The sequence below is a fragment of the Strongylocentrotus purpuratus genome, unplaced genomic scaffold, assembly GCF_000002235.5.
Source record: "Strongylocentrotus purpuratus isolate Spur 01 unplaced genomic scaffold, Spur_5.0 spur5_scaffold_8, whole genome shotgun sequence".
Lineage (NCBI taxonomy): Eukaryota > Metazoa > Echinodermata > Echinoidea > Camarodonta > Strongylocentrotidae > Strongylocentrotus > Strongylocentrotus purpuratus.
The window spans coordinates 30559400-30578273 of NW_022145614.1; the positions used below are offsets into that span (position 1 = coordinate 30559400).

Below are 18874 nucleotides of genomic sequence, written 5' to 3' on the forward strand. Positions count from 1 at the left end.
CGAACGTCTAAAAGCTATCGTAGCTACGTACGAATCAGCCCGGCTTGACCAACGAACTCCCACGAAACGAGTGCTCTGATTGGCCATTGGCTATGTTTTGGTAGGTTGAACCGGAAATATATCGGCCGCCGGGTAATAGTTTGAATGCATGAACGTACTGCTTCGCGGTTCTGAGATAAAATTGGATATCTCATAATAAGTAAGTCTGTAAATTTCACATTCTATAATAGGTTAGCAAATTTTGAAAACTGTAATTAGGTGGTATATATACCGACCTAATTTACATCTGATTTAGAAATCAGAAAATAAGATCTAAATAAAGAAAATAAGATCTAAATAAAGAAAATCGGGGAGAAAATGAACGAAAAGATGTACATCAGTGGCTCTAGCCACCCCCAAGGTACGAGATCCCTGGGTTACCGTCTGTATTTGGGAATGTCAACAAATGTCAGTTTTATAAAAGAAATGACCAAATCAGACGGTTATTTCTGTCTAGCAGTAGATCTAGATCTAATGTTGCGCGCGATCCATCTATCCAGAGACGCCAAGTTCAAAGATCGACAATGCGTGACATTTTCATGATTCGGCGCTCGAGTGCTCGTGCGAGGGTATAACACACGCATAAGGTATAGCGTTTATTCAAAATCTAGCACGCGCGTCGTGCGTAAGAGCATTTTCAGACCCTCGAAATGCGTGATGTCATGCCTAATGCGTGATACTTGGTAGCTCTGTCTATCTATAATCTAGTGTGCCCTTAAAGTTGTTTTCATCTGTAAATCAGAACCATAAAGAAGTAGCGACCGGAGGACCAACAGGACTACCTTTTCTTCTGTATACTGTTGATGTTCATTTTGAGATTGTAACCTTGTAAAATACTGTTGATGATTAATATTGGGAATAGTCTATATATGAATTAGGAAAGGGGAGTGTCTTTACAGTTTGTAGCCATACCATGTAAATATCATGAATTTCCATCAATTGCTAACATCATGGACAATGTTATAATGGACCATATCATGATATATATGACTTTATTCACTATTATTACCCGTATCAGACATCTGAGCTGGTCATTTACAAAACCGTATTGCCCTAGTTTTCACTAGCAGTGGGAACGGAGGGGTATATTCTTTGTATTTTCCTTGGTCTCCCTGTGCGTATTGACTTTGCGTGTAGAGACAAGTGAAAATATACCTTGGTATTTTCCACGGTCTCGCATCCGGGCATCTTGTATTGACCGCGCCGTATCTTGTCATTTTCATTGCGCATCTATTATGCGTACGAGAACCTGTGCACTCTGCGCGCACTCTATTGTGACGTAATAATCACACCAAATGCACACTGTTTGCAGTGTAACGAAAATTGTGTCAAGCCGCGGGATGCACAGTGCTGGTTTGACAAAGTTCGTTCAGTTCTTGAGATTGTCATGGTGGATTTCTGTATTTGCTCTAGATGTCTGATTTGGATAACAATACAAATATTGACTGGCTTTACTTTCGGGGGATATCAGAAATATTGACCGCGCTAAGACCATATTGCCCTCGTCTTTCGACTCGGGGCAATATGATCTGAGCTTGGTCAATATTTCTGATATACCCCTCAAGGCCAGTCAATATTATATAATTATTGACCTGATATTACCCTTTGATTCATTTACAGATATTGTTTGACATTCTGTGACAAAGTACATTTGTTCATCCAATGAGACACTGCTTAAGCGGGACAGGATGATGACTGAAAGGACAACAATGTTTCCTGCGTCCTTTCTACTCGTATTATTACTCTTGCAAGTTGTGACGCCTTCGCTAGGTAATTTTTTCCTGTATTATAATTCTTTATATAAAAAAAGGACATAAAATGTACAAGTTGTAATTTTTTTAGACCTGTGTTTATCTTAGTTTGTCTAATGCCCATTTTGTTATGTCAATTTATTGTATTTCTTCTAGTTTTACAGAATTGATATGTTTTTTTTACCCGTGGTAGCCTAAGTTATAACTATAAGTGTCAATACAGTACTGTTTTTTTTCCTGAGGACCTTGCAATCATATCATCACCCAGCTTTAGCCAAACTACACTGATGTAGCCTTTGTGAAAGCGATCTCTTCCTACCAAGTGTTAAATTACTTTACCTGAATGGAGAGTTGCAAATGCCAATTCATGTCTTGCTACAGGACATTATATAGTGCTGTGGGGGGGGGGGGGGGGGGTGAACCCTGTACCTTGTGCTTGAACAGTGATTCATAGTCCAGCGACTTATCCAATTGACCATGATACCTCACTCCACAAGTATTTGAAGCTGAAATTTGAAAATAGGGTATCACCTTGGAAACCAGGTTGACGTTGTATAATGGTTCATTCACTTCATCACTTGACTCCCAATCCATGGGTTGACGGTTTGAATCCCAGCCCAACTCAAACCTCATTGGGCAAGACATTAATCCACTTTTGCCATTCTCAAACCAGGTGTAAATGGGTACCTGATATGCCAGAAGGCTACACGTTTGGATGCCAGCTATGACAGGGGTAATAATGAAGGAGCCTTGAGACGTGACGGACATGTGTGCTGTATAAGAAGCCACCATTATTATTACAGTCAAACCTGATTTAGCTTTAACTTTGAGAGGTAGTCACCTGTCTACAAAGACCACATTTTTTGTTTCCCTTGGAAATGGTTTCTCATTGAAACATGTACTAAAGACCACCTGACTGTAAAGACCACTTTTCTTGTCTCCCTTGGGTGGTCTTTATAACAGGTTTCACTGTGTTTATCATCTTATGTGCAAAGCAACTATAATTAGTAATAGTTCCCCTCGAACACTAATTCTGCGTCATTGTTTTATGCAGGCCTTTTACGTCTGGTGGGTGGCGGTTCTAACTACGGGAGACTGGAGTTGTTCTACAATGGAGAGTGGGGTACTGTCTGTGATGACAACTTTGGGGTACTTGATGCACAGGTGAGAGATGACAGACAATATGCGATTTTCTCTTCAGATGTTTTGATTATTATCAATAATGTACTTTAGAGGTAGAATCAGGCCGAGTATACGGCATCTGCAAGAATCTTCAGTATTGAAAGAGGCAGATTATCTCGAAGAAGAAGAAGAAGAAGAAGAAGAAGAAGAAGAAGAATTAGATATTGAATGCTGTTTTAAAATCCATTGCAATAATGATAATGATATGACTATTGTTCTGTTCTTCTTGTATACACACTAACGCTTGTGAAATGGTCTGTTTGGAGCCCAAATTGTGCTAATTTATATACTTGAACACAGAGTTAATGCCCTTCTGGCGCCTAACAGACAAAATATTGTTTTTTATCCATGGGAACATTTTAATTTCTTTAGTTATTCATTTGATAATTCTTTAATTTATTCATTAATTATATAGTCAATTTATTACTTATTCTTTAATTTCATTGATTAATTAACTTATTTATTATAACTTATTCCTTCATTCATGTATTTTGTAATTTATTTGGCGCTTTGCAGGTCGCTTGTCGTGAACTTGGTCTAGATACATTTTTGACCACTTTTTATGGAAGTGCAAGATACGGTGCAGGAACAGGTTCAATCTGGTTGGATGAAGTGGAATGTACCGGTTCAGAATTAACCTTAGATAGCTGTTCTCACAGTACTTATGGCATTACTGATTGTTCTCATTCTGAGGACGTCAGCATTAAGTGTGGGTCACTCACAGATGGAGAAGGTTTGGAAGGTACAGTAGTATCAGTCATTTGTATCATGTGCAACACATCAAGATTCTTGGCTTTTAACTCTTATCATGCCACAGGGCTAATCCCCATTGTGCCAAGCCCCAAATCCCCCCGTGCCAGGTTGTTTTGGAGATAATCTGATTAAAGCGATAAATCTATGAATAGCGAGTGCAAAACACACAGCACAATCCAATGAGCATGAACAATTATTGCTATTACGATTACGCCCTTGCACGCACATGGCACTTAAGCGATGGCTCTCTCACATGTACAAAGCACTATAACGATAGTGTGCATAAGGCTATGAGTTAATACATCTATTGAAAGGAAAAATATTATGTAATGATCGTAATGGTGAGAGCAACCAGTGGGATGGATGGCCTGCCATAATTAAGTCCAACTTAAAGTCGACCTTGTATTTGTGAAACAACCCCCAGTTCTGTAAAAGCTGCCCTTTCAAATTCTTAATAATTAGCCATTGTCTGCACTCCACGGCATCAAGTTCTTTTCCCTATGTAACCCAATGAAGATGGAGACACAGTTAACTCTACATAAGTCAAATCTGTTGACCACAAAAAATAGTTCCATTTTTACAAACTTTAACTTAGGAAATGCAAGTAACTAATGTTTTGCATAGTTTGGCCTAAAAATGATTTGACTTTATTAGGGAAATTCGACTTGAGTGACATATGTGTTATGCAGAGATCACTGTTTATGAATTCATTTTATATTCATTCATTGCAGGTAGCTTACGTTTGGAAGATGGTGGTAGTAACTACGGAAGATTAGAAGTCTTCTACAGTGGTTTTTGGGGAACTGTCTGTGATGATAGTTTTGATATATTGGATGCAAGGGTAAGAGATTGTTTCCCAAAGCCTCCTCATTTCTGTGCCATCCAGCAATATTGCTGCATCAGTTATAATGTAGTAGAATTAATACAGTGAAACCTGCATAATATATAAGCGCAGACCAAGAAGACAAAAAAAGTGGTCTTTATAGGCAGTTATTTTTTTATGTACAGGTGACTTTAGTATGGGTTACCAGGGAAATAAGAAATGTGGTCTTTACGGAAATGTTGTCTTTATAGGTAGATAGTCTTTATGTACGATTGACTTTAGTATAGGTTACAAGTGAAGCAAGAAATGTGGTCTTTATAGGCAGTTAGTCTTTATGTACGATTGACTTTAGTATAGGTTACAAGTGAGGCAAGAAATGTGGTCTTTATAGGCAGTTAGTCTTTATGTACAGGTGACTTTAGTATAGGTTACAAGTGAAGCAAGAAATGTGGTCTTTATAGGCAGTTAGTCTATATGTACAGGTGACTTTAGTATAGGTTACAAGTGAAGCAAGAAATGTGGTCTTTATAGGCAGTTAGTCTATATGTACAGGTGACTTTAGTATAGGTTACAAGTGAAGCAAGAAATGTTGTCTTTATAGGCAGTTAGTCTTTATGTACAGGTGACTTTAGTATAGGTTACAAGTGAAGCAAGAAATGTGGTCTTTATAGGCAGTTAGTCTTTATGTACAGGTGACTTTAGTATAGGTTACAAGTGAAGCAAGAAATGTGGTCTTTATAGGCAGTTAGTCTATATGTACAGGTGACTTTAGTATAGGTTACAAGTGAAGCAAGAAATGTTGTCTTTATAGGCAGTTAGTCTTTATGTACAGGTGACTTTAGTATAGGTTACAAGTGAAGCAAGAAATGTTGTCTTTATAGGCAGTTAGTCTTTATGTACAGGTGACTTTAGTATAGGTTACAAGTGAAGCAAGAAATGTTGTCTTTATAGGTAGATAGTCTTTATGTACGATTGACTTTAGTATAGGTTACAAGTGAAGCAAGAAATGTTGTCTTTATAGGCAGTTAGTCTTTATGTACAGGTGACTTTAGTATAGGTTACAAGTGAAGCAAGAAATGTTGTCTTTATAGGCAGTTAGTCTTTATGTACGGGTGACTTTAGTATAGGTTACAAGTGAAGCAAGAAATGTTGTCTTTATAGGCAGTTAGTCTTTATGTACAGGTGACTTTAGTATAGGTTACAAGTGAAGCAAGAAATGTTGTCTTTATAGGCAGTTAGTCTTTATGTACGATTGACTTTAGTATAGGTTACAAGTTAGGCAAGAAATGTGGTCTTTAAAGTAAGGCTGTGCACAACAGTGTAATGAGGTACCCAAGTACACTCCCAGGCTCACAAGCAAATACTCGAATATGCGGACGCCATGTTTTTTTATAATTTTTTTGATTTTTTTTAAAAATTTTGATTTTTTGATTTTTTTGATTTTTTTTTTTTTTGCCACTACCATACCACTCGGCAGTTTCCCAGGTCCGTCGCCGAAAATGCACGCAATTTTATTTTGAGTTGCAGTTGAAAGCGCCGATTTAATAAGAATAATAACAGTAAACAATGCCGTTTTAAAAACCAAAGATGGCAGAATAATCCAAACAGAAATCTGGACATTTTTGTCCCAGTTTCTGAAAGGTGAGTTTGACAGTGCTTGAGTTAGGAAACATTTTTACCGACGGTACATTGCCAGCGGCAGCCGCTCTCCTCGGTACGGGTAAGCGTGGGCCTGGACATTTTTTTTTTTTTTTTTTTTTTTGCGGCCGAATATTCGGGTACGAGAATTCGGGTACGAGAAATCGTACCCGAGTAGTTGTCAACCGTGCGGGTACTCGAGCATTCGACTACCCGTCGCAGCCTTACTTTATAGGCAGTTAGTCTTTATGTACAGGTGACTTTAGTATAGGTTACAAGTGAGGCAAGAAATGTGGTCTTTATAATTATACAGGTTGTCGCTAAAACAGCTTTCACTGTATATGTTGTATTTGACATTTCATAAATTTCATCAGTATTTGTATCATGATTATATATTTGGCAATATTTTTCAGCAAGAAAAAAAATCCTGTTTTGAAGAACCGTAGTGAAAGATAATTTCTGTTATAAGAACTACCTTTTTCTGTAATGCTAATTCAATAGGTCGCCTGCCGTCAGCTTGGCTTGGATACATCATCCATAAACTACTATACTGATGCAAGATTTGGTTCTGGGACTGGGACAATCTGGTTGGATGAAGTAGACTGCTCTGGATCTGAATCAAACTTGAACGACTGTAATCACGATACATATGGTACACATGATTGCACGCATTTGGAGGATGTTGGCATTTCGTGCGGAGCAAGTAAGTCAAAATTTTGTGTTTTGAACTTCAGAAAGAGAAGACATGGTTGAAGTTTGGAAATCAATGGAGAATTGTGTATGAAATTATAATGTTTTGTTTTAGAATTACAGTATTATTTATCACCACAGTCACTGGATTCTAATACTATTCTGCACATTACAGTGCACATTCTCCACTCCCTGGGGAGCTTTCCGGCTAGTCACATATTTTACAGGCGCGCACATGCGTCCCTGCATCCTACCGGGTACCCAATTAACACCTGGGTGTAGAGGAGCAATGTAGATAAAGGGCTTTGCTCAAGGACATAAGTGCCATGCCGGGGCTTGAACCCACGACCTTTCCATTTCCACATTAATAGCATTGACATTCCATAAATAGCATTGTAACATAGTATAAGAAGTTTTAAAATGACTTGGTAACATTGTTGAAGGTTGATGAAAAAAATTGCTTAATTTTTGTATAAAATGTTACTTACTATATTCCTTCTACTGTAAACCCTCTGACATGCAAAAAATCATGACAAAAATCTCTAACCACAAAGATATCTATGGTTTTCTCTGAAGGCGTTGATGTATGACACCCTCTAACAGTGATTAACAGTAAATTCTCCCAACCATTTTTGAATTTTCCCAACCGTTTTTCCATGAAAAAAAAGACATTAAACAGGCTAGAAAAAAGTCTGTCAACACTTAAATGTCTGGAATGGAATGCAGAGCCATTTTATTGCTTTGTGAGATTTCCATTCACCTAACATGTGATTAAATTCGTCCTTGTTTTCACGAAGTGACGGTAGTGAGGAAATCGTAACGCAAAGTGAATGCAATTTTTTTTCACTACCGTCACTTCGTGAAAACAGCGACGAATTGTTATAATATAGTTGGGAGAATTAAGGAATCGATCAGATCAGTTTTTCCCAATTTGTACCATGAATAATGGTCCGTTTTCACTCAAATTTTCAGATTATCTTTGATTGTACATCTAGCATTGAAGTCACTACCTATAGTTGGGAGAATTAAGGAATCGATCAGATCAGTTTTTCCCAATTTGTACCATGAATAATGGTCCGTTTTCACTCAAATTTTCAGATTATCTTTAATTTTACATCTAGCATTGAAGTCACTACCTATAGTTGGGAGAATTAAGGAATCGATCAGATCAGTTTTTCCCAATTTGTACCATGAATAATGGTCCGTTTTCACTCAAATTTTCAGATTATCTTTAATTTTACATCTAGCATTGAAGTCACTACCTTAGCACCACTATCTCTTATCTGAAAAATGTTACAAAGTCCCTTTAAAGCTCTATATTACAAATGTGTATGGTCCGATAAGTGTACAATCTGTTTTCCACTTTCTTGGTTACAATATATTTGTTATTAAATTTATGTCTGCTGTATGTTTCTTTGAAGCAAACATTGGAGGCACTACATCATCATCTTTGTCTGGTGTCGGAAGTTGGATAGGTGGTGCTATATTCATCATAGCGATATGCGTGGTGGCTGTGGTGTTCAGACGGAGGCGAATGCACGCGATGCGTCAACGTCAAAATACCAGGTTCATCCAGCCACCTGTTACTACTACTGTCCATGTCACTGCAAACCCCAATGCCCCGGGGACCACACCTATGCCTACTTACCACCACACCCCTACACCTCCGCACCAACCTGGCGGATACCCCACTCAGACCTTTACACCAACTTACCCGCCCCCATCAACAGGAGGTGCTCCACCGGCGAACCCTTACCCTGTGCAGGCTTTCCCACCTGCTGCGCAGTACCCAGCACAACCCCCACCAGGTACCACACCCTACCCTCCACAAGCCGGTGCTCCTTACCCACCACCATCTACAGCAGGTGCACCACCCTACCCGCCCCAGTCGACACCAGGTGCACCACCCTACCCGCCCCCGTCTGCAGCTGGTGCACCACCCTACCCGCCCCAATCGACACCAGATGCACCAGCCTACCCGCCCCCGTCTGCAGCAAGTGCACCGCCATACCCGCCCCCAGGATCTGCACCCTACCCTCCCCAGCAACCTGTTGATGCATCGGCTGCGTACCCTCCTCAAGGTGGTAACGTTCCTTTAGAAGACCTCCCCCCTCCACCCTCTTACGATGACACTGTCAGGCAGTAGTAAAAAGGGTTAGTTTCCAGACCCGTTTCATCGTATCCTAGTACCTCTGCTCACATGTTCTCCATATAGAATTTATCAATATTGTATCCTTTTATATTCCCTTACATACTACCGGTATACATGAGATGTGTGCAGGGTGTGAATGTCATTAAGGTAAATGTTATTCATTTCATTAGCTTGTGTAGTGAAAAGCTAGAGAAGTAGTAAGCTATGACTGTTGGAAGTTTAGGTTGGAGCTTGTGGTGCGGATGTAGTCCAAGGCAGGTCTTAACTTCATGATACAAACAGAAGCTAGAGGAACAAAGCGCACACAAATATATTGTTCTGACTGGCTGCCAGAAATAACAAAAAACTAGCCACACTTTCGTTAAGCTTCAGACCTATGTCGTAGATGGCATTGTTTCTGATGCATTACGACAATAATTGGAATAAGAGCTGCATACTTTCTCGAGTCAGCAACAAGTCCACCAGATGGATAAGTGAGCCCGTAAATATATCCACTTAACGTGATACATCCATGAACAGAGACTTAGGACCATACACACTTTCTCTAATGTACAATCCCAATTTACGATATCGTCGTCTTGCCTCAGCACCAGTGCCAGCTATGACTTGGGTCTAAAGAAGCTCGCAGCACAAATGTAAACGCTTACCAAAACGGGTAATTTTTCTACTTAATTGTGAGAGAAAAATCCCCCAAATGCTATCCCAGACTCCATCTGGTAGTAATGAAAGAACTCAAAGGGTCATTCATCAGAGTAAATTCTGTGTGCACCAAATTTTATGCAATTGTGTTTGACTTTTCTACTTCCAAATGCTTTCCCATTATATAGGGTACAATTGTGGTATTCAGTAGGTCTCAAGTTTCTCTTTACAAAAGTTTGGTCTAAGGCTGAAATTTTGAATGTAGACTATGAGCATGGGACTTGTAAACATACAGAGCATAAATAGATTAACTAACAAGTCAAGATTATTGTACATGTACAGGACCATTGATTTACTTTTCAAGCATAACCTTTTTCTTGTCATCCCATGTACATCAACAAACTGGTATTTGTTAGCAATAACTGAATAATATTTACCCCAACGTTTTGAAAGGTAAACCTTTGATACAACAACTTAAGGAAAGAAAATGACCTTGAATACCAGATATTGGTTATTTAGTGATTGTCAAACAAGTGCAAAAATAGGGAAAATGTATTAACCCCTGTCATGTTACAGCATTTTATTCAAAACATACAGGTATTTAAGTGTGTCAGATATTGGGCTCATTTTCCTAGCTCTATTTATATGCCAAAATGTTAACTGTGAGTTGTCACCAGCAATAGACATTAAAGGGTGTGGTTTAAATTGGTCAAGTAATATATTGTTGGGCACAAATATGTCCCTACAGCACAGAGAGAGAGAGAGAATAGCACAAGTAATGTAAATTATGCTGTGTAAGATATTTTCAAGGAGTTCCTCAGGGAACATACAAAATTGTGCCTCTTTTTGTTATCAGTAATATGACATATATGTATCTGGCACTGACACTGTAATGGTATGTTACAAGAGGATGTAAATACTTAGCATAATACATGAATTTACACTTGAATTGAGTACATTTATTATGTATGTTTTAAAGTCATTTAATTCACTAAGGAAGCAACATGCAAGGGTAGAGAAATCTTTTGAAAACTTAAAAAGAAAAGGAGCATTGTCATTCTAAATTTCCCTGTGAAACTGCCACTGTTATTAACATGCCTACCTCCAAGATTACTTAATACATCTTCTTTCATGAAACAAAAATAAGTTTTTATGCCTCCGTTACGAAGTAGCCGGAGGCATTATGCTTTCGGGTTGTCCGTCCGTCCGTCCGTCTGTACGTACGTACGTCTGTACGTACGTACGTCCCGTTCTCGTGATCGCGTTATCTGAAGAACCAATTGATGGATTCCTGCCAAACTTTGGTCATGTATGTATCTTGCAGAGCCGATGAACTGATTAGATTTTGGGGCCATGAGGTTAAAGGTCAAAGGTCACAGGGCTCATTATGTATGCAAAAACAGCTCGTGATCGCGTTATCTGAAGAACCGATTGATGGATTCCTGCCAAACTTTGGTCATGTATGTATCTTGCAGAGTCAAAGAACTGATTAAATTTTGGGGCCATGAGGTTAAAGGTCAAAGGTCACAGGGCTCATTATGTATGCAAAAACAGCTCGTGATCGCGTTATCTCAAGAACCGAGTGATGGATTGCTGCCAAACGTAGGTCATGTATGTTACTTGCAGAACCGATGAAGTGATTAGATTTTGGGGTCACGAGGTCAAAGGTCAAAGGCCACAGCGCACATTATGTATGCAAAAACAGCTCGTGATTACGTTATCTCAAGAACCGATTGATCGATTGCTGCTAAACTTAGGTCATGTATGTTATTTTCAAAGCAGATGAACTGATTAGATTTTGGGGTCACGAGGTCAAAGGTCAAAGGCCACAACGCACATTATGTATGCAAAAACAGCTCGTGATCGCGTTCTCAAGAACCGATTGATGGATTCCTGCCAAAATTAGGTCATGTATGTTACTTGCAGAGCCAATGAACTGAGTAGATTCTTGGTTCATAAGGTCAAAGGTCATGGGCTCATTATGTATGCAGAAATAGCTTGTGAACACATTCTCATTAGAACTGACAGATGGATTACTATTTAACTCAGGACATCTTGCAGAGCCAATGAACTGAGTAGATTTTAGGGTCATGAGGTCAAAGATCAAAGGGTCATATATGTATATGAGAAATTGCTTGTAATCACGATATTCTGAGAACCTGTTAATGGATTACAATTGAACTTAAATTCGAAAAATGTGTTCTGTTTTGGTTTGTAAAATTGCTCTATGACGGAGGCATCGTTTTCGACTGCGCGCAGTCGAATTCCATCTAGTTTGTAGCACAAATGATAATTCTTTCAAAAAGTTTCAGTCTGTCTGATATTATGTGTGCTATTACCACAGGTAATACATTTGAATTAGTATATATCCAAGACATTTTCTCAGCACCTCAGGTTACAATGGCGAAACATTAACATCCTGTATCCTTTGGTTGTTTATTTATGTAGGGAAGGTGTCTTTTACATGAGAAGGTTGCCTCAAAGTATTTTTTCTCCTAAAAAGAAATTTTAAAAAGAAATTCTTGTTCTATCCCAGTGAAAGTCTATTCCAGTATTTCAGCACTTAAATATCATTTGCCCCATAAAGCTCAGTCACTCTATGAGTATAATAAAATTATTAAAAAAAACACACCATTGTTTGTATAAATATACAGGCATTTTCGTTTTTAACAAGCCAACTAAGCTACACAATGTACTTTGTTGAGCTGATATTTAGGGCTGAATATGTACAGATATATCTGACTAGAATCATTGACATATTTCCAAAATTTATTGAAAGAATTTTGTTACATCCAGATGTGCATGTCAAACTTCTAAAACCTTTCGAGGACTCATTATCCATGGATGTATTGTACACACTTTAAATGGTAAAAACAAGTTTGGATGCAAAAACAAACAATTTTGGCTGTTTATAACTGTTTTCTAAGAAATAAGCCATCGGATGAGATAATAAGGAACTACTTCAATCCAGTGAAAGACAAACTACATATATGATATATGTATATATGTATACATATTTTTTTTATATTTTTTTAAAAACTCTTTATTTTATTTTCACATTCTGATAAAAATCACAATAACAAACATTTACAATACAAAGTCAATTCCAACAAATAACACAACAGAACAGAAGTATCAAAATGTGGGGGGACAAACAAAGGCTAAAGGCCTATCAAAGGCTTGTCCCCAAGCTATATAAATAATTAAATATAAAGTAAGTGGTACAACAGGAAGAAAAAGAAAAAGAAAATATATATATTGAGCTAATTCAATCTCTTCATATATATTATATATATGAAGAGATTGAATTAGCTCTTTACTCTTAACCCGTTGACTGCTGAATTTACTCATTGCCATAGGCTAACTACAGGGACTACTCAGTTCCAGTAGTCTGGGGGTTAACATAATTATGTTGTTGAATATTTGGGCTGAATTTTTATAAACTTTTAAGCTGAACTTGGCATTTTTCTTGGCAATTGTTAGTCTTCAGTACTACATTGTATTGTATATTTTACATATGAAAGCTCAAAAGTTGTCTGTATAACTAGATTGAGCATTAGGCTGTATTGTATGTGTTGCATCTGTATATATATATAATTATATCACTTTATATTAAATTTGATAATAGAATCTTTTCGTTGACATTCATATACATATATCTATATATGCATATGTGATGAGAGGCGTTTTAATGTTTTTAACAATTAATGGTACTATATTAGTCATGTATTCTTGTGATTGGTAGTAATATGATCGCCCACTTCATCTGTACCATCATGTTATTACCAATTACATATGCTCTGTCCAAAACCAGAAGAGCATTTACTCTGTGTTAGTATAGGAATACTTCATCTGTACCATCATTTTATTACCAATCACATATGATCTGTTCAAAACCAGAAGAACATTTACTCTGTGTTAGTATAGGAATACTTCATCTGTACCATCATTTTATTACCGATGCCATATGATCTGTTCAAAACTAGAAGGGCATTTACTCTGTGTTAGTATAGAAATACCTCATCTGTACCACCATTTTATTACTGATCACATATGATCTGTTCAAAACCAGAAGAGCATTTACTCTGTGTTAGTATAAGAATACCTCATTTGTACCATCATTTTATTACCGATCACATATGATCTGTTCAAAACTAGAAGGGCATTTACTCTGTGTTAGTATAGAAATACCTCATCTGTACCACCATTTTATTACTGATCACATATGATCTGTTCAAAACTAGAAGGGCATTTACTCTGTGTTAGTATAGGAATACCTCATTTGTACCATCATTTTATTACCGATCACATATGATCTGTTCAAAACCAGAAGAGCATTTACTCTGTGTTAGTATAGGAATACTTCATCTGTACCATCATTTTATTACCGATCACATATGATCTGTTCAAAACTAGAGGGCATTTACTCTGTGTTAAAGTATAGGAATACTTCATCTGTACCATCATTTTATTACCGATCACATATGATCTGTTCAAAACTAGAGGGCATTTACTCTGTCCTAAAGTATAGGAATACTTCATCCTAAAGTATAGGAATACTTCATCTGTACCATCATTTTATTACCAATCAAATATATGGTCTGTTCAAAACTAGAACAGCATTTACTCTGTGTTAGTATAGGAATACTTCATCTGTACCATCATTTTATTACCAATCAAATATATGATCTGTTCAAAACTAGAAGAGCATTTACTCTGTGTTAGTATAGGAATGCTTCATCTGTACCATCATTTAATTACCGATCACATATGATCTGTTCAAAACCAGAAGAGCATTTACTCTGTGTTAGTATAGGAATACTTCATCTGTACCATCCTTTTATTACCGATCACATATGATCTGTTCCAAACCAGAAGAGTATTTACTCTGTGTTTAAGTATAGGAATCCTTCATATGTACCATCTTTTTATTACCGATCACATATGATCTGTTCAAAACCAGAAGAGCATTTACTCTGTGTTAGTATAGGAATACCTCATCTGTACCACCATTTTATTACTGATCACATATGATCTGTTCAAAACTAGAAAGGCATTTACTCTGTGTTAGTATAGGAATACTTAATCTGTACCACCATTTTATTACTGATCACATATGATCTGTTCAAAACTAGAAGGGCATTTACTCTGTGTTAGTATAGGAATACCTCATCTGTACCACCATTTTATTACTGATCACATATGATCTGTTCAAAACTAGAAGAGCATTTACTCTGTGTTAGTATAGGAATACTTAATCTGTACCATCATTTTATTACTGATCACATATGATCTGTTCAACACTAGAAGAGCATTTACTCTGTGTTAGTATAGGAATACTTCATCTGTACCATCATTTTATTACTGATCACATATGATCTGTTCAAAACTAGAAGAGCATTTACTCTGTGTTAGTATAGGAATACTTCATCTGTACCACCATTTTATTACTGATCACATATGATCTGTTCAAAACCAGAAGAGCATTTACTCTGTGTTAGTATAGGAATACCTCATCTGTACCATCATTTTATTACTGATCACATATGATCTGTTCAAAACTAGAAGGGCATTTACTCTGTGTTAGTATAGGAATACCTCATCTGTACTACCATTTTATTACTGATCACATATGATCTGTTCAAAACTAGAAGGGCATTTACTCTGTGTTAGTATAGGAATACCTCATCTGTACCACCATTTTATTACTGATCACATATGATCTGTTCAAAACTAGAAGAGCATTTACTCTGTGTTAGTATAGGAATACTTAATCTGTACCATCATTTTATTACTGATCACATATGATCTGTTCAAAACTAGAAGAGCATTTACTCTGTGTTAGTATAGGAATACTTCATCTGTACCATCATTTTATTACTGATCACATATGATCTGTTCAAAACTAGAAGAGCATTTACTCTGTGTTAGTATAGGAATACTTCATCTGTACTATCATTTTATTACTGATCACATATGATCTGTTCAAAACTAGAAGAGCATTTACTCTGTGTTAGTATAGGAATACTTCATCTGTACCATCATTTTATTACCAATCACATACGTATTGTCTGTCCATAGCCAGAAGGGCATTCAATCCGTGTTAAAATATTGGAGTTAACACCCTTCTCGTTCCAAGCAGTTGGTTTATCTATGGATATGTAGATGTATAAAAATCTATATTTTGAGTGTAAATAATTATTTTTAATGGAACAAAGTATACTTTATATGTTATAATGTATACCTAACTGATTTATTGTAGTATGATAACATAAAATAATCTTGTAGTATTGAAGTGTACCAATCAGCTGAGAAAAAAAATGTACATACCGGTACCGGTAGTTAGAATGAATAAAATCAACTTTAATTTTTTTCTCCACCTGGCATTCTATAGATAAACTATTAAGAAGAAAGTAAAGGATAACATTAAACCCCACGAATAGTGCTCACACCGAAAGTCGGACTTGGGTTCCATGTGAGCCTTAATCTATGTGAGTGCGTAATTGTGCATGAACTAGTCTACATGGAACCCCTTACACTAACAGCAAAATGTGTTTTGGTGATGGGTAAAAGTAATCATCAAATCCTTTCAGAACAGATAGTAGCAATAACTGACACTGCTATCTTCTCTACCTGCTTGTAGCCAAGGCTAGACTCGACAAACATAAATGCCAGGTTCTCGCAAACTGTATTACTAGAACTTTAGATTGATTGTAAGTAGATAGTACTAGTGATGGTGGTTATAAAGTTAACAAAAATGCAAATTCTGAATTCAATGTCTCTCTTCGATATTTATGATATAGACTTAAATTTGTATTTATAATAGTACAAATGGATTAAAAAAAATAACACTTTTTTAAAAGTATATCATTCAGGTATGTGATGTAGATGCATTTTAAAAGATTGCTCAAGTAGTTTGAAATAATGTTTCAATTTGATTGTTGTCTAACATAGGATGTACTGATTCTTTGCTTTTTGTTGCAGTTGAGTGCAGGGGGAGAAAATCAAGTTATATTTAATTTTTTCATTTCTTAAACATTTTTTTCTTCATTTATGATGAGATTTCAGGGATGTCAATTTTTGTATATTGCCTCTTTTCATATTAAAATTATGCAGTCAGATTCTAGGTTTAGGAGTAAAAGTAATTTTCATCAGCTTAGAGCAACAAGGGCATTAACTCTGTGTTAAAGTATGTGAGATAACGTCCTTCTGGCTTTAAACAGGCATTTTCATATTCGGTGCCTACTTTGTATACAGAGCGAAAGGATTGATAAAAGTACTAGTAATACACAGTGTTAGTCAGGCTCGTTGTTTTTGATGAAAATGCTTTTCTGTTTCATGGTGCATCAGGGACCCATTTCACAGAGCCTTTTTTCAATGACAAATGATACAAATCAGAGAAAAATCTGCTGATAACCAATCAGAAGCAAGGATTTCACTAGCTTATAACAAAAACTGTCATTTGTCACTGATGACAAGTTTAGTGAAATGAGGCCCTGGTTAGTTTACTCCCAGCAATAATAAAACTATTCAAAAGTTCTTTGATGCTACAACATCACTTAGCGGCCCAATCTTATCCTCTTGCCTTTCACTTCAATGTGCCTGTTTCATTTTTGGAATTCTTTTAATTTGTTTGAAATTTTTTTGACATGAATAGAACCTTTTCAGTGAAGTCGGGAGGCAATTTTGACCGCGTGATGGCCATATGTCGGCAATCAAGCTGTGACACAATGTATTCATCAGAAAGAAATCCTCTCAAGAATTCATCGTCTAATTATTGTCTCTGTGGAGCCAGAAGGGTGTTAAATCATATACTTTGACACAGAGATGATACCCTTCTGGCTCTCAACAGACGGAATATGTAATATATGCAATGCTCATCTTCATATGTTGGTTTTGCGTTTAATCTTGGCAAATATAATCAACACTGTGTATTACCATAAATGATAGACATCTATTACAAGGTGTTTAATGAGAATTATGAAAGGAAATATTTTACTTTATTTTTGGCATGTATATATTATATATTGGTTAAATGGAATGAAAATATTAGATATAGGATTTGGGAAGGTATGAAGTTACACAAGCACCCTTAATCAACTCTGTGTGCGTGATTTGATTATTTTTCTTCAAAATTCTATGATACTATGTCAAATTGTCCTTATTTTATCTACTGTATCCTACGTGAATAAAGTTTTTATGATTCATATATCAATTTATATCATTGTCAAAGTGTTTAATTTATTCTGTCTTGAGAACTAGGAGTGGTTCTAGAAGAAAACTTTTTGGGGATCGGACTGGGGCTCTTAAAAGTTATGCCATGCAAATTATATTTTGTTTATTAATATAATTTAATTTATTTATTTATTAAAATATTTATTATTATTTTGTCTCGCCTGAGTTTGTATTAAAGCTATCAGCTAAAGTTCATTGAGGGTGTATTCTCCTTCCTCTGTTAAGGTTCTAAATCGAGATAACACTTTACTGTCTCGAGGGTATATGTAATTGATATTCATTTATTAAGTGTAGAAGCTGCAATATATAATGCGCTGCAATTAGACCTCCCTATGTGCTTCAACCATACTATCAATAGAACCAATGTAAACATACATGAAGGCTCTCAGTTTCAATTTAAAGCGTTAAAAGATGGCGGTTCTCTATTTTGTATAAAGTTGTATAAGTTAGTCCACAGTTTGGGATATTTACATCGATCTCCTAACGTTATTTTCGTTTTATATAATGGGTTTGCAATGCAATATCAGAGTATCTGCGCAGGTTGTGGCTATTGGGTTTTGTGAGATTTGAGATGATAACCATTTTGTTTACCCAGGGAGGCCTCATCAGCATCGGTCCAGAATCCCTGTTTACCAACTATTTCATTCACCTGGTAAGGCTGATATGCATTACATAAATACAGTTAACAACTGAACTATTCACACCCCTTGTAAATTTGATGTTTTGTTTGTGTTTTTATAAGTCTAGGATGAAAGGTGGACTGGTTGAATTAGGACCTTTGTTGAATTCTTTTAGATGTAAGCTTTAATATATCACATTCTCAAGAAACGTAAATCGTGAAATATCTATTTTCACAAACTTAAAAAGTTGCAATTAGTGAGCACTATTTTTTTTTGGAGGGCCCTCAACAATTTGAAAAATCGCACCGCCCTTAAGCACCGGGAAGGGGGGGGGGGGGGGCATCTCCAAAAA

At 36.6% G+C, this 18874-nt stretch overlaps 1 protein-coding gene across 2 annotated transcripts in view; it reads left to right on the plus strand.

Annotated features, from left to right (window-relative positions):
• Positions 1–10818, plus strand: part of LOC100894113 (soluble scavenger receptor cysteine-rich domain-containing protein SSC5D) — a 12527-nt gene extending 1709 nt beyond the window's left edge. The window contains exons 2-7 of one of the 2 annotated variants that reach the window (XM_011684756.2): positions 1660–1809; positions 2845–2954; positions 3489–3714; positions 4457–4566; positions 6688–6889; positions 8298–10818. In XM_011684756.2, the coding sequence (XP_011683058.2) occupies positions 1728–1809; positions 2845–2954; positions 3489–3714; positions 4457–4566; positions 6688–6889; positions 8298–9022 (1455 nt within the window). In that variant the 5' untranslated portion in view covers positions 1660–1727 and the 3' untranslated portion in view covers positions 9023–10818. The remainder of the gene's footprint in view (positions 1–1659; positions 1810–2844; positions 2955–3488; positions 3715–4456; positions 4567–6687; positions 6890–8297) is intronic. The other variant, XM_030976200.1, reaches the window with a different exon arrangement.
• The last annotated feature ends 8056 nt before the right edge of the window (positions 10819–18874 follow it).